Genomic DNA, 21,425 nt, shown 5'->3' on the forward strand with positions numbered 1-21,425 from the left:
AACAGTATTTTTAGTTCAGGAGGTACTGAAAGGAACATTATTTGCATTCCATCCTGCAGCCGAGTAGTCCATATTTAGATAAAAAAGCTTTCTGTTTTTACCGTAATGCGTTGCCTTTTATATAAGAACTGCAGCTTCAGAGTTTGTTAGGCTTTCTGTATGAATGTGTAGCTGTCCCTGCAGACTTCCTTCGAAAACAGAAGGCTGGTCCTTTTGATCACAATTTTATATAGCCAGTTTGCATTAGACCAAATGAATGTGTTCGGTCCAACACAATAGCTGTATCCGTTTAGTATAACTGGTGGCGGGGGAGCATGTTGAGGACTCTTGAGTATTGACTTCTGGGGTTAATTTGAGTCAGCCTTTCTGCGTCTGACCAGAGTTGTGTACATGTTGATTTAATTAGGATTGACTTGATGGATTAAATAGACATCGATTGAGTAGATGAGATGAGATCTGACTTTATGAAGTACAGCGATTCCCATGTGATGCTTGTTGGTCTCTAGCTTTGAAAGAAGTGGGTGTGCGGCTGTGCATTTAATTGCATCATTGCAGAAGCTCTATAACTTTTTAAAAACTAGGTAACACAAGCTCATGGGCCAATGTGGCTATCTTCACTTTTTGTGTTATCTGCAGAAGGCAGCCTATAATCTTGTGTAGTTCCCCACCTCCACCCCAGGTGCCATATAGAAAAGCTTGCAGACACCTCTGTGCCAAGATGATGAATTTAAACTGACCGCAAAAGCTGCCTTTTCTTTCTCTGTTACTTGTGTGTCTGCACACATATTTATGCTGGCAAAAAAACACCAAAGCCGACTTATTGTAAGGCTTTGTTTTTTTCCAAGCGCTTTCTTTTCATTGCAGTATCTGATAATACACTTGGAAAGAAAATGGGATGTGGCAAAGATCACAGCAGTGTTTCTGTTTGTCCCAATGGGAACTGCATAGGTGAATTATCCATTATATAATACTCCTTGATAATTCCAACTTCACTTTCAGAAAGCAGTGTGCATAAAGGACAATATACAGCAAAAGCAAAAGAGTTGTTTGTTCTACAATAGAGGGGGTGTTGGTTGAGAGACTCTGGGAGCAGAACTCGTGCTCTGAAGGACTGGGGGATTGGATTGTGCCAACCAAGGCTTCTTGTAGGGGATGGGCTTCCCTCCCCACCCCAGATATTTTCCTGCACCCACCCTTTCCTTCCCCATTTTCCTTGGCTGACAGCAGGTGTCCCTCCTTAACCTCATTCTTTCCTGAGCAGCTGGAGACAGTCATCCTTGTGAGGTGATAGCCATTTTAAAATAGCTGCTGCTTCAGGAGGATGGGAGACTAGAATCATAGAATCATAGAATCATAGAGTTGGAAGAGACCACAAGGGCCATCGAGTCCAACCCCCTGCCAAGCAGGAAACACCATCAGAGCACTCCTGACATATGGTTGTCAAGCCTCTGCATAAAGACCTCCAAAGTAGGAGACTCCACCACACTACTTGGCAGCAAATTCCACTGTCGAACAGCTCTTACTGTCAGGAAGTTCTTCCTAATGTTTAGGTGGAATCTTCTTTCTTGTAGTTTGGATCCATTGCTCCGTGTCCGCTTCTCTGGAGCAGCAGAAAACAACCTTTCTCCCTCCTCTATGTGACATCCTTTTATGTATTTGAACATGGCTATCATATCACCCCTTAACCTCCTCTTCTCCAGGCTAAACATGCCCAGCTCCCTTAGCCGTTCCTCATAAGGCATCGTTTCCAGGCCTTTGACCATTTTGGTTGCCCTCCTCTGGACACGTTCCAGTTTGTCAGTGTCCTTCTTGAATTGTGGTGCCCAGAACTGGACACAGTACTCCAGGTGTGGTCTGACCAGAGCAGAATACAGTGACACTATTACTTCCCTTGATCTAGATGCTATACTCCTATTGATGCAGCCCAGAATTGCATTGGCTTTTTTAGCTGCCGCGTCACACTGTTGGCTCATGTCAAGTTTGTGGTCAACCAAGACTCCTAGATCCTTTTCACATGTACTGCTCTCAAGCCAGGTGTCCCCCATCTTGTATTTGTGCCTCTCATTTTTTTTGCCCAAGTGCAATACTTTACATTTCTCCCTGTTAAAATTCATCTTGTTTGTTTTTGCCCAGTTCTCTAATCTGTCAAGGTCGTTTTGAAGTGTGATCCTGTCCTCTGGGGTGTTAGCCACCCCTCCCAGTTTGGTGTCATCTGCAAATTTGATCAGGATGCCCTTGAGTCCATCATCCAAGTCGTTGATAAAGATGTTGAATAAGACCGGGTCCAAGACAGAACCCTGTGGCACCCCACTAGTCACTCTTCTCCAGGATGAAGAGGAACCATTGATGAGCACCCTTTGGGTTCGGTCAGTCAGCCAGTTACAAATCCACTGAGTGGTAGCATAGTCAAGACCGCATTTTACCAGCTTCTTTACAAGAATACCATGGGGCACCTTGTCAAATGCCTTGCTGAAATCAAGGTAGGCTACATCCACTGCGTTCCCTTCATCTACCAAGCTTGTAATTCTGTCAAAAAACGAGATCAGGTTAGTCTGACATGACCTATTTTTCAGAAATCCATGCTGACTATTGGTGATCACAGCATTCCTTTCTAGGTGCTCACAGACTGTTTGCTTAATGATCTGCTCCAGAATCTTCCCTGGTATTGATGTCAGACTGACTGGGCGGTATGTCAGACTGACTAGTGGCTTGAGGCGCATGAGTAGAGTTTCCATTGAGGCAGTGCTATTCCAACCTGTACTGAAGCTACATTCTGCATTTGTTTCAAGCAAAACAGCAGTCATGCCTTCAAAGCAGAATTAGATTGACTTTGGAACAGTCATATAGTTTACGACTCATGCGAGAAATACCTTCGTGTGTTTCTGTTCAGACTTTTGCACATTCACATATCATCTGATCACTGTTCTGTTCCCCTTCACCTGCATACACATTCTACTTTTAGCGAGGTTTTGCAATAATTTAGCGAGGTTTTACCATAAAATGGGGAAGGCACAGATCAGAGGCAGAGGGTAACTGGCTAAATGCCAGTAATGAAAATGAAATTTAGCAATGTAAAACAAAATATCAAGCTCTCTAGACTGGAGCTGTCCAAACTGTGGCGCGACACATTAATGTGTCGGCTGCAGTGTGCCACACAAACGTTCCCCTTGCTCCTCCCAGGGCTGGAAAGGGGTAAGTTTAACATCCGGGTTTGCTAGTTGAACTGAATTAATGTGTCATGAAATGATACATGTCTAAAAAGTGTGTCACCAACATGAAAAGATTGGAAAGTTCTGCTCTAGACCCTGTGTGCGCAGTAAGATAGACAGGGGCGCCATCTTGGGAGAGGCTGAGGGCACCCCTTAAATTTTCAAGGAGTGGGCTGGGCCCCCTCAATATTCCATGGCCTGCGATAGGCTCTGCAGAGCATCCCTGCAGTTGCGACGGGCCTTGCGGTCTCCTCCCGCCATGTGATGTCATACACGCATGCCAGGCACCCAGTGCCTGTAACAATAGATATAGTATTGATTTTAAAAATAGCTTGAACATGCATGTAGGGCCATGAGAAGGCCTCAGCCTCCTTATGGATATCATATGGAAAAGATATAGCCAACTTAGACGGCTTAGCAACAGAGATGTCTCTGGCATCTACATCTGTAATAAACGGATGCCACGCTGCCAGGAAGAATTCCAGTGCTGCCCTTTCGACGTCATTTGTCACTCTAACAAATTTGGGTGAGGGGAGAGAAAAGGACTGAAGCCACCGGAAGTTAGACGGGGAAACGTCAAGAACGTTAAGATTGACTTCTCAGCTGTAATGAAGCTGAGGAAAGTTTTCTAATATCTTGGCTGGCTTTCCTAAGCCTTTGCCAGAGGCTTCTGACAGAAAGGGAAGATTGATGTTAGCAGGCGAAAGCATGGCACTGATTACTATAGAAGGCTCCAGAGCAGGCCACCAGTGGGACTACGCTGTGATTTGCAGTACAAGGGAAGCCTTTGTCCGGTTTTATCAAACACCGCATTTCTTGCGAGCTGCTGGCCAGAAAAGCACAGCAGGCGTGCTAGAAATAGTCTGTTCCCTGCAAGGAAACAGCTTCAACAGAAGCGTAGCAACTGGGAGAAACAAGAAGATTCATTGAGGCATTTGGAAAACAGACTTTGTGCAGCATTGTATTCTTTTAACTTTTTTTGGGGGGGTCTTTTTTAAAAAAACGAAGCTCCTTGTGAATTTGTATCTGGGAAGAGAGTTATTCAGCTCCCTGAAGGATTTTGATGAACTTTAACTTGTTGAGCTTCATTTTCTAACTTGAAACGTGGCATGGGTGTTGAAGAATCATTCCTGCTTTGTCCTGTGTGAGTAGTCAACAGGTTTGGTATTTCTAGGCAAAGTGCATTAAAGATGTACAGTACATAGTTACTAGTAGAAATACTTGATGCGTATTTTTTTTTAAATAAAAAAGGGAGGGAGGGAATCATTTTGTATTATAGTGTTGTTTAAACATTCATTTTATTTTTCCTTCAAGTAGGATTTTTTATCACCAGAAGTGAGAATGCAGTGTGACTATTTGAACTTTTTGTTGTTGTGACTGATGGAAGTACTTCCGCAGTCCCTCTGCTCATTGTAGGTTAGGAAGTGATGGCCTAGTGGCTCAGTCTGGTCCCTTTTGCATAGCCTAGGAAACTAAGGAAACTCTTCTTGTTATGAATCCTAACTTAACTGCTTTCTAATGACCTTTGCATGTGTCCTGGAGTGAGCAGCCGCTATACATCATAAGCAAAAGAATAAACTGAATAATATTTCTCTGAGTCTCTGTTGGCATGAGAGTAGGTTCTTTGGCAATGCTAATGTTACTGAATCTTCAATTCTTATTCTGTCCAAAATATGGTCATTGCTAAAATTAGATAAATAGGCATTTGTTAACCTGTTGGTCTATGAAAGGCTCATGAGAGAATTTTGTTAGTTTTGGAAGCATGCTGACTTCTGAGGCGTATGGATTTTCGGATTGGGGCAGTGGTGGTGGAAGGGTTCTTTGTAACATAATCCTGTGTACACTCAATAGCTGCTGGTCCAAAATATCCCGATGAAATAACTTTGTAGTGGAGCATCTGTCTTGTTAACAGCTTCTTGTGAAGTCGCAGCCTCAGTAGAGTCTGCTCTGATAACAAAAATTAGGAAGTGGTTGGTAGCAGATGCTGCTAAAGAGAAACTGTCAGAAAGACAGTAATATATTCTAGAATCTCACCTGACCAGTTCCTATAAATTATGACCAATTCTGTGAATTCGCCAGTTGTTGTGAATTATGAAAATGTGAATTACGTTTTTGATATAGCTCTGTAAATCCAAAGAGAGAAAATCGAAATAAAGCCACTGTTTCTCTCTCTCAGTTTAGAGAGAGTGGTTCGCACTAACCATAGTTTAGTTTCCAGATTGTTGTTTGAGTTCCCAGCATATGGGCCAACTTTTTTAGAAATACATGCCTGCTTTACTTTTCATCTCGTCGGCAGTCTTGTTTCTTGGTGCAAGAGCTTCCAAAGGTAGCATAACAACTATGGTCAGTTCAAAAATTTCACATCAGAACCATATTCTATGGTTTCGGATTCTAGTTTGCTGGCTGATCTCAAACCATGCTTTGCCAATTGAGACTTTGCACTAAACTGTAACTCACAAGGAGAGCAGGTGCTTTTGTTTTTCGTTAACTACAGCTTGTTTTGTCAGAACCCAACAAAAACCATGCACCGTTTATCTTACTTATTTGGAAAACTTACAAACTGCTAAACATGAGCAGATATCATAGTGATGTACAATAGTAAATAAGAGAACTTGAAGGCTCTTTGCTATTTTCTTATTGGATTCAATCATATACTGGCAAATTCAGCTTGTGAAATTAAAGCTGATTTGGAAGCTTCTTGTGCAATGAAACTGCTTCCTCAAAAGGTTAGACTCTTTCTGATATGGAAAGTGAATGAAAATGCAATGGAAAATGTAGTATAACTTTTGCTTCATTGCAACGTTTTCCAGGCTCCCTGGGGAAAAAATCTAAATGCTGATCATTTACCGGTAATCTTTCTGCAAACAAATCAGGATGAACCCTCAATAAACAGGTCATCTGGAAAAGTCAAGGCAAATAAAAATAGTTTTACTGGAGAAATTAGCTGTTAGGAAGCTGGCTTATTTCAGCAAACCATAGTTAAGATTAACCATGCTTTAGAGGTCACATTACTCCAAACCCTGTAGTTAGTCAAAACGGAAGCCAGAGCTTCCGATCTCCTCCTCAAGACTCACCTAGGCTTACCGTAATAAAGCTTAATTTGTTATGATGCCCTCATGCAACCACAGGATGCAGGGCTCCTGATTAATGCTCAGTTTTTCTTCTCCTGGCTATGATTAAAATATTTTTTTAAAAAAAAAAAGAACAGTCATCCTGGATCAGCACGCAAGCTGGTAATCCTTTGCTGAATCCACTGGATGCTTTCTTAATTCCTAGGTGACTATCACCTGGGAGCCAGCAGTTTTCCATGACACACAGATAGGGGCATTGTGCAAGAAAGGAAGAGGGCACTTTGGGGCTTGAAGAAGCAAGGCAAGTTAGAACTGTTAAAAGACTTCCAGAAGCATTCCATCTCCACCCTGCCCATCAGAAGCAGAGGGGGACATGGTTGTTTGACAAGAGGGGGCAAATTACGCTCAAACATGATGCAGCTGTTTAAAAGATGCAAGTTCTAGAGCAAAGTTAGGTCCCCTTTAATTTTCCGTTCTTTTCCAGTGGCTTGACCTGGCAGACAAGGCACAGGAGTCCTTTTTTCCAAATGACTTGCTTGCACAGAGCAGTTGCATCCAGGAGTCTCTTCTTCTGAAAGAAGCTAAATTAACAAGTCTGAGAAGGCAATGCAGAGAGACAAAACAGTACATAACGGGCAGGGATCGGTTAATTGTTCCGAGGCAGATTTTTAAGGGAAGGATGGGGCAGGTTCCTTGTGTGGTTCTGCTTTTGGCAGAACAAGGCAGAAAAGTACAGTCCATAGGTCAGAGCATGTTGTAGGAGCATCTGATGCTCTGCGTTGTCCTGAATAATACCACATATACCTTTTTCAGGTCCTGGCAAATTATTAGCTTCTTAAATTAAAGTATCCTTTCCCTTCATTTTTAATATGTCCCTTTCTTCTTTTCCCCACCCCTGCAAAGGTCCTGGGATCTTGTCTGCAAGCAAGTCCGAGATGGGAGCAGCAGAAGGTTCTCCTCCGAGTCCTAACCCTTTGAAGAAAGGTGGTTCGATAAACTGGTCCTTCCCTGACAAAATAAAATCCCCGAGAACGGTGAGGAAACTTTCCATGAAAATGAAAAAATTGCCAGAGCTGAGCAGGAAGCTGAGTGTCAAGGGAAATTCAAGCCATAGTAGCACGGACAATTCTTCGTTGCTTAAGAATAACTGCCAGGTCATAGGTCACGGGTCGCTACCTTCTTCCGGGAACATCACGGCAGCAGCTAGCAGGAACGTCATAAGCCGGTACCATCTTGACAGCAGCGTGTCCTCTCAGCACAACTACAAAAAGAAAAGCAGTGGCAATTCGAAATCCTCCAGCAAAGGGGGCTACCTCAGCGACGGAGACTCTCCTGAGCTTATAACAAAATCAGGGAAGCACGGCCTCGAAAGCCGAGCTGGGAAAGGAGGAAAGGAAGCATTCCCAAGCAGCAACGGTAGTAAGGCGGAAATAGACATTGACGCTTTCAGGCACTACAGTTTCTCCGACCAACCTAAATGTTCCCAGTACATATCTGGACTCATGAGCATCCATTTCTATGGCGCGGAGGATCTGAAACCGCCAAGGATGGACTCCAGAGATGTCTTCTGCGCCATTCAGGTAGATTCGGTAAACAAAGCGAGGACTGCCTTGCTGACTTGTAGGACGACCTTTTTGGACATGGATCACACTTTCAACATAGAAATAGAGAACGCCCAGCATTTGAAATTGGTGGTCTTCAGCTGGGAGCCCACACCGAGGAAAAACCGGGTTTGCTGCCATGGGACAGTGGTCCTCCCTGCTCTTTTCCGGGTGACGAAGACTCATCAGTTGGCAGTAAAGCTGGAGCCCCGAGGTATTATTTATGTCAAGCTGACCCTCCTGGAGCAGTGGGAGAATTCTCTCAATGGACTAGATGGAGAAAGAGAACCGGTAATGTTTGGAGTAGATGCTCGGAAGGTTGTGGAGAAGGAAAACGTAGGCTTGATGGTCCCCCTGTTGATGAAGAAGTGCATTATAGAGATTGAAAAAAGAGGCTGCCAGGTAGAGTTAATTAAAAATAACAACCACTGCATTCTTCTGCATTTAATTTTTTGCTGCTTAGAGCATTACCCCTATTTATTTACTTTTGCTATAAATAATGTTGTCTTTGTTGGATGCACCATATCCTTCACTTCCTGAGTTTGGGGTAGCACACCTGCACTGCAGTGGGATGAAGGCTGCTCTCTCCTGCTCTTTGCAGTCATGGAGACATGATGTGTTTGTATGATACACGAAGTGGAGCGGTAAAAGCAGTCTGTGCCTTCTGGAATGCCAACAATCTATTGTGGGTCTAATTTTCCTCTGGCCTCAGGAACTTCCAAACCTGGAATATGGTGGTAGTGAAATTAATTGGGGTGTTTTTGTGCTAATCTAAACAAAACTGAACAAACAAAACAGCTAGTTTTTACTGTCCCAGTGTGGAAGATGAAGTTGTAGTAAGCAGTTTTGATGGATAGATTCCTCACAGGGCAAGTTTAAATGTTTTATTGCTTTTATGGGAATTACAGTCATCACATGATAAGCTGAGAGCATGTAATTGCTATCAGAGGTTATTGCGTCCCCTGGTCATAATGGGATTATTGAATTTCCAAGAGTGGAGAGAGAGAGAGAGAGAGATTTCTCTCCCTGTGGCTTATTTATTAAGCCTTTTATGGGTTCCTAATAAAGGAGCCTTTGGGGCAATTTTCTAAACAACTTTGCTACATATAGCCTAAAGACGATTTTGCCTACTGGCTGGCTATCTCTCCATGTAGAAAGCATTCATTGCCTCCAAAGAAGCGAACTGATGTCCTTTGTAATTTCAGCTTATTTTATCACCTGATACTAATTTCCAGGCTTCCAACAGTTTGATTCCACCCCCAAAGGCACACCCCTCCATTGTCTCCCAAGACAGATGGATGCCAACAACATTAATTTACTTCGTTAAATTTCTGGCAGAGTACTCCATAGAATATTGATAACCGTTATGTCTTTTTCTAGCGAAAAACTCGCACTGCGTGCCAATGATACAATCTGCATGTCTCTCAGCATCTTTGGGGATCTTGCATGAATATCTTGATGCTTCTACTGGGCTTACTGAAAACTGTGTTTGTGCTTGGTATTTAACTTACAACCTTCGTATTCCTTAGGTGGCAAACCTGTGCCATGTTGTAAGGTTATGATTTTGCTTCTAGGTTGTAGGCCTGTACCGTTTATGTGGCTCAGCAGCCGTCAAGAAAGAGCTTCGTGAGGCATTTGAGAAGGATAGCAAAGCAGTTACCCTCTGTGAAACCCAGTACCCAGATATAAATGTGATAACAGGTAAATAAAATTAAAAACCTTGATTTTTTTTTTAAAAAAAAGGAAGAATATGCTTAAAATGTCTGTCAATGTCAATGTGAAAATTATTTTCATTTTGGTAGTCTACACGTGGAGCCATAGATATCATTACATTGGTACCTTGGTTGTCAAACTTTATCCGGAAGTTTGTTCAACTCCCAGAACCATTCGGAAAACCAAGGCGTGGCTTCTGATCGGCTGCAGGTGCTTTCTGCGCTCAGTCGGAAGCCACGGAAGCTGTGTTGGACGTTCGGCTTCCAAAAAACATTCGCAAACCTGGAAGTAAGTGTTGAGCTTTCGTGGAATTTTGGGTCTTCAGCTTGGACAGTTCCTCAGTGCTCATCTGCTTAGGGATTCCTGATCAGGGCTGGTTCCCATTTATCTGATGAGAAGGAGCTTTTGTCGCAACATTCTGTGTATGTATGCTTTACAACAGAAATGGAAAAATGCCCAGAGTAAGTAGTTGCACTGGCTGTGTAAGGCAGGGATGAAGCTGACATTTTTAAAATAAAGAGTATGCTTTCTGATTTGTTTTTTAAAGAAGCAGAAATGCTCAGGACAAGATCAAGAGAACCCTCTAACTTCCCTGACTAGTAAGAGCTAGCTGAGAAAGGGGAGGAAGAGAGTTCCATTTTATGCTGACCATGCATAGGGCAGGATTATGCCATCAAACAATCCTGGGTGTTATTTTTTGGCTGGGTTTGGGGGCATGAAGGTTATATCTTACAGCTATTTCACCTTGTTATTTGCCAAGGCCATCCAAAATGGACATGGCTTGGAGAATGTAGTATCAAACAGAGAATTGCTCAGATTGTCCTGCAAGTTTGGCTTACGGTGGAACAAAATTAATATATTTTGACTTATTTTGCTGCTGGAATTGTCCTCCCCAGGTAGTTTTCAGGGGTCACGAAGCCATGGGAATACTGGAGGAGATTTTAGAGCTGCTGTAGGATTTAGCAACAAGGACAACTTTTATGACATCGAAATTGCTTATCTTTGGGGGTCTAACTGCACACTTCATGCTGGTGCCTGTTAATAGTCTTGTTTAAAAGAGAAAACTGGAGGGGAATTTAGGTCGGAGAAGTGAGGGGGGGGGAGGGAATGAGCCCTTAACCCTTTCCTCACACATCATCTTGCTACTTGAGTTCAACCTCCAAGTGTTAGCACCACAAGGTTCAAAGCGTGTGTTTACTAGGGCCTGTTTGACTAAATTGTATTCTGAGTCCAGGCAGCGCTGCACCTGTCTGTTATTAGTTCAGCAAAAATTGCTGGAATATAATATAGCAATTCTGAGTGTCTTCTCTGGTGTAGATGAATCTGAATACCTTGCTTGGACTATCTTGATCCATCTCTTGAAATCTCCGATTAAGCTTTCCCCTCAGCTGAATAAAAATGCTCATGGATTCCTTTTTACGGAAAATTCCACTTTGTGCTCCTTTTCCATTTTGGATGACAGCGAGCCTCAAGTGTGGAATTTACTGTGGGATGGACAGTTTCAAGCAACGCCATCTGAATTACAGCCGCTTTGAGAATAGAATGTCTCTTTCAATCTTGTCTCTCTTGATTTGAGCTGCTGCGGCTGCTCTGCTTTCATTTGTGTGCACAGGCTAGGCTTTGTAGCACTGCACAGTCATGAGAACATAGAAGAAGTCAGGCAGAGGTCTCTCGGAAGCTTGCAAGGAGGGCACGAAATCAGTAGGTCTTGCCTGTTGTGTTTCCCCAGTATCTAGTATACAGAGGTACGCTACCTTGTAACGTGGAGGTTTCCTTTAGCAATCATGGCAAACAGCTGCTCATAGACCTATCCTGCATTAATCTGTCTAAAACGTGGAATGCATGAACAGTGGTCGGAGATGATGGAAGTTGTAGTACAACAACATCTGGGGTGGGGTCCACAGGTTCCCTACCCCTGGTATAATGCTTCTTTTAAAATAGCCATCTAGGCTAGCATCCATAGCATGATTATATCTTACATTTAAATGTGGTTTTGTTTTTGAGCATTGGTGAAAATTCCAGTTACAGTCATACTTTAGCTCTCAAATGCCTTGGCTCCCGAACAAATCGGCTCCCAAACGATCGAAACCCGGAAGTGAGTGTTCCAGTTTTGAACCATTTTCAGTCTGCCGTGGCTTCCGATTGGCTGCAGGATGCTCCTGGAGCTAATCGGAAGCCGTGCCTTGGTTTTCAAATGGTTATTCTGTTCAAGAACTAAGGTACGATTGTACTTCAACTCTCCAGCAAACATTGCAGTGCCTGTATCCTTCATTTTGGTGGCAGCCCTTTTTTAAAAAAACAACAAAAAAAAAAACTGTTCCCCAGCTAATGACAAATTCCAATAATGCCTGGATCAAGTTGAGTGTGTGACGGCTGAATGGTTAGTCTTTAAAGCCCAATGCAAGGATGGTAAGATGTGTGTGTTGTTGTTGAGTTCATAAGAATCTGAGCTTTCACTTAAAAAGACAACAAAACAGGACATTTTTAGTTCTCATTGTCATTGGTCAAAAGCCTAAATGAGCTTCAACAGCACCTGTTGAAATTGGCTGGGAGCTCATGAGAAACAAAGAGGAATAATAAGTCAATGGGTAAAGACAATGCTGTCCGCATGCAGATGTCCACAGGTTCGGGGTACCTGGCATCTCCAGCTAAAAGGAGCAGGGCTGGGGAAATATGCTCCCTGAGACCTTACAGAGCGTTGCCAGCCAAAGCAGACAGCACTGTGGGCTAGCCAGGCCGCCAGTCTGACAGTACGCACAGTGCTGCTTGCCAGCATGTGTTTTAACTCGTAAGCCCTGCAACACTTCAGATAAGGCCGTGCTATTTGTTTCAATAGATGAGAGCAATAATGGCCGTCTGTATACGCTGTAACAGAAATCCAAACCGGATGCTTCTTAAGCAAAATCAGAATCCCCTTCTCAGAAGAAGAGTGCTGGTGGACTCCGGTTTTTGAAAGGTTTGTTTGTTTTCGGACAAGATCAGATACAACGAAGCAGGTTTCAGCAGTTTTTGCTTTGCCACAGCAAGGGCGGCACTGCCCTCTGGTGAGGAGCCAGATTCCTCCCAGCGTTGAGGCTGCCCTGCACAGGGGAGAGGCACAAAGTCGCCCATGTAGTGCTTTTGCCAGCAGCACACTCTCCCTGCCGACGCTGGTGGTTGGCAGAAGGTGGACTCGCGACTACCATTTCGGGCTTGGCCAACCAGAAGTTGTTGACCACTGTGATAAAGAGAAAGGGAAGGAGAGACATAGAAATGGGAGGTGTCCATTGTGTTAGAAGGGTAGTAGGAACCAAAAGGGCTAGTGGTAACCAGGGAAACGCAACAGAGGCTCATACTTTTCGTTAAAGCTCATCTTGTGACTCCTTTAAAGGTCAGGAGAATTCAACTCTCCATTGAGTTATTAGCTTTCAGCAGGCACTTTGTAGGCATTTGCCACCGTGAGGGCTAGAAACTTGTCCTACAGCTTTGAATGGTATGACCATTTGGGTGCTAACTCCAAATAGCAAATTCTGTTTTTAGAAGATACATATTTACTAATTTGGATGGTGCAAACGGTGTATCAGTGAAATGGGTGCAATTTCACTGCTGGGATTGGGGGTGGTTTTAGTTCTTAGCATTTATTATTTTGAGGCTGATGTGTACATGTGTATGATAAAACACATTGTTCTTGTTAAAAGTATTTTGTTGAAACCTCAGCATAAATCGTAGTTCTTTTAAAAGCTGATTCGTATTTGTTGCTGCTCCCCCCATTCCCACTTTTTAATTAACTGTGGGGTGTCCCTAGGACTCTAAAAGGCACTCTTTTACTTTGAAAACTCCAGTTGGTCAAGGAATGTGCATTTAATTATTAAACCTCAACTGAGGAATGCTCCTCTGGCTGGCAAGCAATTAAATGCACATGTGATTTAGAATAATGTGTTCTGCTGGATTTGGAACCTGGTTGGTTTCTGACATTGCTGCATCATTTCTCCTTCCAGCCATGTGAATTCTCATCTTGGAGTAAAGCATGTCATACACTTAACAGTTCAGTGGGTCAGAAAAATGGGAAATTAATGAGGTGGATTGGGGGAGGTATGTGTTTTCTGCTTGCTGCCTAAATTAGTTCTGTGTGGACAGTGGTGTATCAAGAAAAACGCAGCTGTCAGGAGAGGCAACGCCATAAAAATAACTGCCGTCTCTTACAGAGCTCAGCTAGTGAAAGGATTTGGAAAGGGGATGTGGGTCAAAGGGCTCACAAGTTATTCTGTTCAGGAATTAAGCAGGAGAAAGTGTTTTGAGAAAGAAATGCCAGGTTACTCTGTTGCACAGCTCAATGCTGATGCTATGAATAGACATTGCAAGTGGTGCCTCTGTAACTGAATGTGTTTAAAATACAGGACAGATTCCTTTCCTATCAGTTGCATATGAGCTGTCTGCAAAACTTTTTTTTTAACCATTCTGGTGACAGAATTTGATATCCCCACCCCACCCTGTTTCACTATATTCCCAAACCATGATTTGTAAAGACCAGTTTCTGTCTATTTGGTTTCACTGCTTGTCGAGGTTGTAAATTTAGGCCTACCTAGACTTGAAATAATTGTGTGAAATGCATCCCGTTGGCTTGCAAAGTAACCATCAAACCCTCCTCACTTGCTAGCAAAGTTTGAAGGCTCTTGCGTCAGATGGGCCTCTTAGGAGCTGTGGAATTCATAAAGAGCTCTTTAGTGTCATGTTGTGATTAAACAATTAGCCTTTACATTCTGGCTGGTTCCAATATTCCTTGACATCAAAATTATGTAGTCTTTAGGGCTTTTTCAGCAGCGCGCCCCCCTTCCCCAAACAAAGAGTGAGAATAGAATCCCTCACTTTACTCTTAAGGATTTTTGCTCTTAACAAAGTCTTCAATTAACACAGTTCACATTACAGTTGGGTCATAGGGCAGGATTTGTGGTAGGCACACTGAGGCTTGCAACAAGTCTTGCTTTGTTAAGGAACACTCAGCAGTGGTATTTCTGTCATGGTTCGAGGATTAGCAAGGCCTTTATTTGGCAGATACTTAAACTGGTATCTCGGCTTCCTATTTTCAGTTCTCTTTGTTTTCATTCTACATTAAATGGTGCTATTTATTGAAGAGCAGGCTGTGCTTACCTAGCTGGGCCATGAGTTATGAACAATACAAAAAAGGCCCCGTGCACCACTGCATTCGCCCCACCCCACCCCAGTTAAAACAACTGAGCTGCCATTTTAAGAGTTTATAAAGTTAGGTGTTTGGATTTCTGAGCCTAGATATTTGGTAGCACAAAACAAATATATTGGTTGCCATTGGGGTATTCCTAAAAAGGGGAGGGAGTAGTTTTAAAGCTTGTATGGTTGCAGAATTTTGTGTTGGGGATGCAGCTTGTTTTAACTTGACTGCTTGACTTTAGTTTCTCAAAGCAAAATGTTGGGGCCTGAAATGAATAAGGTTACATGATCTACAAAGCAAACAAGCAGTGAAACCAAATAGACAGTATACCTGAAGGAGCGTCTCCACCTCCATCGTTCTACCCGGACACTGAGGTCCAGCACCGAGGGCCTTCTGGCGGTTCCCTCACTGCGAGAAGCCAAGTTACAGGGAACCAGGCAGAGGGCCTTCTCGGTAGTGGCGCCCTCCCTGTGGAACGCCCTCCCACCAGATGTCAAAGAGAACAACAACTACCAGACTTCTAGAAGACATCTGAAGGCAGCCCTGTTTAGGGAAGCTTTTAATGTTTGATGTATCACAGTATTTTAATATTCTTTTGGAAGCCGCCCCGAGTGGCTGGGGAAACCCAGCCAGATGGGCGGGGTATAAATAATAAATTATTATTATTATATTATTATTATACAAAGTGTCTGAGATCTCACTATCTATCTCGGAGAGTTGTTTGTCTTCCTCTTTTCGCTTGGCATTTGGACACAACTCAAGATACCATAACCAGATTTTGCATGCTGGTTGTTTCCTGTGATAAAGGAGCAGATTTTTTTTTTTTTTTTTGGTATCTTTGGACACCATTTTCAAGCAAGATGGTTGACTGAACGTTTCAAAAGTGTGCTTATTTTAACTACTGATTTTAAAACTACACTGATTATTTTTTAAAAATAAATTTAAAAAATTCAAGCGATGCCAGGTCTTTCTCCTAGTATGAAATTACTCTTGAAATGCCAGGTATTTCTGCTAGTATGAAATACTCTTGCACAGGGATGTGATGCTATGTATTTGGCATCCGGATTTATTTTTGCACAAGTACCTGTTATATTGAAATTAGCATTTGCGCTCATCATTCTATGTTTCCTGTGGTGGCTTTGCATTAGAAGTGGGAAAACCTAGTGTGATAGAATATTGCTGGTGTTTGGCATGTTACTTATGTGAAGAGAAGGCAAGGGTAGGGTTGATTGCTTAGCTCTGTTTCCAGTATTGCATGGCTTCTCCTGCCTCCACCATGTCTGCCAAAGCTTACTCAGTGAGGAACAGTCAAACATGTGGAAGCTGTGTGATGTACATAGTGAAAGGTCCCTGTTGCAGAAGCTATGGCAATCACAGTGCACAGCCCTGCAGCACCCATCACCACATTTAAAACTCTGTACACTTGACTAACAAGAGTAAAGAGACCTATAGACAAGAAACTGTTCTAAATTGTAGCAGAGGAATTCAGAAGTTGCTAAAAAAACAAACAAACCCAAAAACCCTCTATTTTGGGTTTGTGGGTGAAATGTCTGCTGGCTCCTTGATGCAGTTTCTCTTCCACAACCACAACACATTCCACACTCCTGTGGAAGATGGCATCATAGGTCCAGTCTACAGATGCAACAGGACGAGGCGGTAGAATCGATGGTATCATTTCAGACCAGAGGTTGCTAGAAACGGGGGGATTAAATTTTTAAATGTTCCAATGTGTTGAGAGCTTGCTTCAAGTTGATCAGCACAGTAGGCGAAAAGGTAGACTAGAACTCTTCTCTTCAATGATTTACTTTCATATTTCCATGGAGGTATGTGTTTGGGTTTTTCTAGGGGGTGGTGGAGTTCGGTAGAGGAGTGGTTAAAAGCAGCATGCTCCACTTCTAGCTTAATCCATTCTGCCACCTTGTTCTTCTGTGGGTATAGACCCAACCACCGTGTAAAAAGTTCTAAACGCAAGATTCATTTTCTTCCCTTCAGCCCGGCTGATCCTCATTTTGCTGCTTTAGGTTTGAGCAGCTGCTTTCAGCCTGTAAAGATTTCTCTCCCTAGGGTGTGTTTTTTTGTGTGAGCGCCAATTCTGGGCTTTGAATAGCATCACAATGGTAAAGTTAACACAGTAGTTTTTCTTCTGCCAGTATGTAAGAACTGGTACTACAAGATTTCCTGATATGGTGAATGGTAGTCTTAAAAGGGCCATAGCTCAGGGGATAGAACATTGGTTTTGCATGGAGAAGTCTCCGAGTTCAGTCAGTGGCATCCTCACTAGTGCTAGGAATGTCCTCTAGAGAGCCACTGCCAATTACTGTAGACAACACTAAGGACATGGACTCAGTATAAGGTATCTCTCATGCTCCATAAGAGTATTGCACTATCAAAGAAGGTAAAGCAAAATGGGAAAACAGAATATGCAGAAAAGGAAAATGTCCCAGTAATTGCATTCTACCCTGAATGTCCAGTTCTAAGATTATTGGAATTCTTTTTGGCATAACTCATCTGACGTTGAAATGGAAAGTGTTATAGTGTTGTGACAGCTTCCCTATATTATTTAATTATTAGATACTATTTTCTTTTTGTCCATCCATCCATTAGCAAACATTGAATACAGAATTCGTGAGGGAAGGTTTAAAAATCGGAATTAGAAATCATTGCGAGATCTGAGAACTGGAATTATTTGCAGGATTTTATAATATGCAAAATGGGCCATTTGTAACACATGTGCTTATGCATACATGCCTTGGGATATATGCTCATACATACATGTATTGAGGTTCTGGGATGCTCTGAGAGTGGTACCCTTGTGCTTTGTACATATGCTCACAGTGTGTGCAGGGAGGTGCCTGCTGGCGTCTGTCGTTGCAGTTTGTTCATTGCACCTTGTCTGCATCTCTTCTGAAGGTGTTCTCAAGGACTATTTAAGAGAGCTGCCTTCCCCCTTGATAACCAAACAACTCTACGAAGCTGTGTTAGATGCCATGGTGAAAAAGCCCTTGAAAATGACAGCGAATGGATGTGATAATAACCCTGGTGATTCTGAGCATACCGTGGCTCTCTTGGATTGCCTTCCAGAAGTGGAGAAGGTAAGTATCGTTTGCTGGTCTGTTGTAGATGGCATATTAAATTTCAAATCCGTTTTAAAGAAAACGGATTGCGTCATGACCTGAGACAAATGGACTCTTCCATAAGATGTTGGACTACATGAATCATACAACAGGGGCGTCTGAAAATATTGCTAAGCGGGTAGTTAGATCAGTCTAGTGAACCCATTCTTATTCATGGCAATATTAAGCTGTTTTTGTCTTTGCATTGCTGGGTTTCCATGATGCTAAATAGTGTTAGCTGACATTCTGTCCAGATTTATGTTGGCATTGCTGGAGGTACAACAGCAGAGATCATTCCATGTGCAAATTAAAGGTTTGATTTTATTGGTATTAAAGTCAACTAGTCGAGGGGATAGGTGGAGCTGTTGCTTAGCAACCAGGCTGAGAGTGGCATGATGTTTGCTGAGGTAGAATGTGGTCCAGTTGACTATATAGTTCTGAAGTCGCTTTTCTCTGTGTGGCTCCCTCTGCACTATAAATTTAAAGCAGTAAACGTGCTACTTTAAACAGTCAGGACTTCTCCCAAAGAATTATGGCAAACTTAGGTTTTTTGTTTTTGTTTTTGAAATATTTTTATTAACTTTCAAATTATTATGGAGCCACAGAGATTGCTAAACTATAACAGAACATTCAATAATATATCCACCCTAAGGACCAGGACATACAGAACCTAAACAATATTAAATAATGGCATCCAGTCTGAAATCATGACAACCATATTTCTCTAGACTGCATGGGGAGAGATGCCTGTAAATCTGAAATTAAACTGTGTGAAATTTAATTCCACCGCAGTGATTAGAATGATCAAAACCTTAGTTTTTTTAAGGGTGCTGGGTATTGTTAAGAGACCACTATTCTCACAGACCTACCATTTCCAGCGTGGAAATCCTTCTCAAATAGATCCATGAACTCTGATAATGCTTCTTGTTTGCCTGAATGGGGTGTGTGTGTGTGCTAGAGATGGATGTGCGAGTGTGTTAGGAAACTAACCTGCAGACTTGGCATCTAGATAATATAGATTGCAAGTGTCCTGCAAGAAGGTTTGTGTTCTGCTACTGTCGCCATGCCCCGGGTAGTGAGCAAAGCAAACTTTAGACTGCAGATGTTTAAAATCATCTGCTAAGCACAGCAACTTAATGCTCCATCTTAGCAGATCATTTCCATGTAAACAGAGGGCCTGGGAGCCAAAGAAAGAACATATGTACATGGCAGCAAACAACACCTGCAGCTACAGCTCTGCTTTTAATTATTTGTTTATGTCCTACACAGTTCCCACTACCAAAGAAAGAAACTACAGTGGTACCCCGCAAGACGAACGCCTCGCAAGACGGAAAACCCGCTAGACGAAAGGGTTTTTCGTTTTGGAGGCGCTTCGCAAAACGAATTTCCCTATGGGCTTGCTTCGCAAGATGACAGCCCATAGGGAAATCTCCGGGACAGCGGGGAAGCGCAGCGCGTCTTCCCCACTGTCCTCGGACCTCCTCCGAAGCCTGGCGGCGGGGCGGGGACACCTCCTCCCGCTGCCGCCGGGCTTCGGAAGGCTCCTCCGAAGCCGGGCGGTGGGGAGGGAACACCTCCTCCCGCCGCCCGGCTTCGGAACGATGCTCCGAAGCCGGGCGGCGGGGCCGCGAAGCCTGGGCGCGCTGATCTCAGCACGCACAGGCTTCGGCATGCTGGCAACTCTCCGCAAGCAGCGGGAGAGGTCCGCGAAGCCTGTCCAGGACAGCTTTTGAAGGCAGGGGGGGAGCAAAGACTTTCGCCCCCCGCCCGCCTTCAGAAGAGGTCCTGGACCTCTTCTGAAGGCTGGCGGGGGGCAAAAGTCTTTGTCCCCCCTGCCTGCCTTCCCAGGGGCTTTTAAATCGCCCCGGACAGCGGAGAAGTCCTCCGCTGTCCCGGGGTTTTTTAAAATGCTGGGGGTGGGAAGAAAAGCCCTTGTCCCCCCCCCCCAGCCTTCAGAAGAGGTCAGGGACAGACTGTCCCCGGACCTGGTCTGAAGGCGGTTTCCATAGGAACAGATTAATTGATTTTCAATGCATTCCTATGGGAAACCGTGCATCGCAAGACGAAAAACTCGCAAGACGAAGAGACTTGCAGAACGAATTAATTTCGTCTTGCGAGGCACCACTGTAGGTTTTTTTTGAGAGAGAAAAAGAACTGAACAGTGGCTTTGTCTTCCACAGTGGAAAATAAAAAAGCAAATCTCCCAACAGTTCTCTCTTAGGCATGCAAGTCCCCTTTTAGATCCCCATGCCGGCAAAAGCAGCTTTGGCAAGGGCTGTGTGGTTGCTTTCAAACAGTAATTTAAAAACGGTAAAGTGCTGCGTTTTGTTTATGAATGAGATGGTGCGACGTCTGTGAGTGACTGAAAATAAACGGAAGGCGAGATCGTTCAGCAATGCTGATGGAAAGGCCCATTGATTTTGAGCAAAGCCGAACACTGTGAATGTTTAACCGACAGTCAACAATAATGCGTGTGCCTGTTCTGAATATATCAGGAGACAATGATTTTATTGACTTGCTAAGCTGCCACGTGTTGACTATTTATCCCTGGACCACTGTGATTTTCAAGCACTTCTAACGAAAGACTGCTGCTTAATTAATTTCACACACAGCCAACACATGTGGGCATTCTAACCTTCCCAGTGAAGGGAACCAGCTGTGCCATTTTATACTCAGGCAGCTAGACAGGGGCAACTCCCCCCCCCCACGTTGAGTTACTTAATCCCAAAGCTTTATTTTTAAAAATAATATTTATTTTTTCCTCTGGCCTCTTACCCTTTCCTTATCCAAGAGGGGGCCAAGAGGCAGAGATGAGGCAGGCTGGTGCTGAAGCCGACCCTTTTGTTGCAATCACCTCACCTCCCTTCTGGTCTCTCAGAACCCAAAGAAGTACGAAGAGGGTGGAGCAAAGACATGCAAGATGACAGAGCCTCAGACTGCCTGGGAAAAAACTGGGGGAGGAGGCGACTTAGGGAGCTGGGGGAAGACATGGACCTTGAGTCCTTGCAACTGCCACATTGGGGCAAGATCTACCAGGAAGTGTTGTTGTGCTCACTAGGCCTGGCCTTTGGAGCGTGTTTCCTTGAATGAAGAGAGTTAAATTTACTGCCACCGTGTGAGTTATCGCTGACACCCACCCTGAAAGAAAGGATGATTGTAGTCCCACAACATCCTGGAGGGATACTGGCTAGGTGAGTTCTGTGGTGGAACTCTCACATGTTGCTGTTGTTGGCATAAGAGAAAATTATGTGATGATACCAGTTGGAGAAAAGGAGACACCTGCAAAAGGAAACCATGCATGCTGTGGTAGATTATTGCTCTGGTTTTTGCTATCGCGATGCCCACTGCTGAAGAGCCAAGTGCTGAAGCAAAGAGCCCCCTGCAGTCTGCCCTTAATCCTATGGGCTGCTGTGCCAATAAAACAGTTCCTTGATAGCTAAAGCTTCACGTTGAGACTGAATGTGTTTTACAATGCTTCCAAAGAGCAATGTGAGCATAAAACATACTAAAGATTTTTTAAACTGTAACTAAAATGGCCCATCTGTGACTGATTA

At 43.5% G+C, this 21,425-nt stretch overlaps 1 protein-coding gene across 3 annotated transcripts in view; it reads left to right on the plus strand.

The window, feature by feature from the left end:
- Nucleotides 1-21,425, plus strand: part of SYDE2 (synapse defective Rho GTPase homolog 2) — a 42,812-nt gene that overhangs the window by 10,785 nt on the left and 10,602 nt on the right. For all 3 annotated transcript variants that reach the window (XM_082227712.1, XM_082227711.1, XM_082227713.1), the window contains exons 3-5: nt 7,184-8,283; nt 9,456-9,582; nt 17,669-17,850. In XM_082227712.1, coding sequence (XP_082083838.1) covers nt 7,184-8,283; nt 9,456-9,582; nt 17,669-17,850 — 1,409 coding nt within the window. The remainder of the gene's footprint in view (nt 1-7,183; nt 8,284-9,455; nt 9,583-17,668; nt 17,851-21,425) is intronic.

The sequence above is a fragment of the Podarcis vaucheri genome, assembly GCF_965113315.1.
Source record: "Podarcis vaucheri genome assembly, chromosome: 6".
Taxonomy (NCBI): Eukaryota; Metazoa; Chordata; class Lepidosauria; order Squamata; family Lacertidae; genus Podarcis; species Podarcis vaucheri.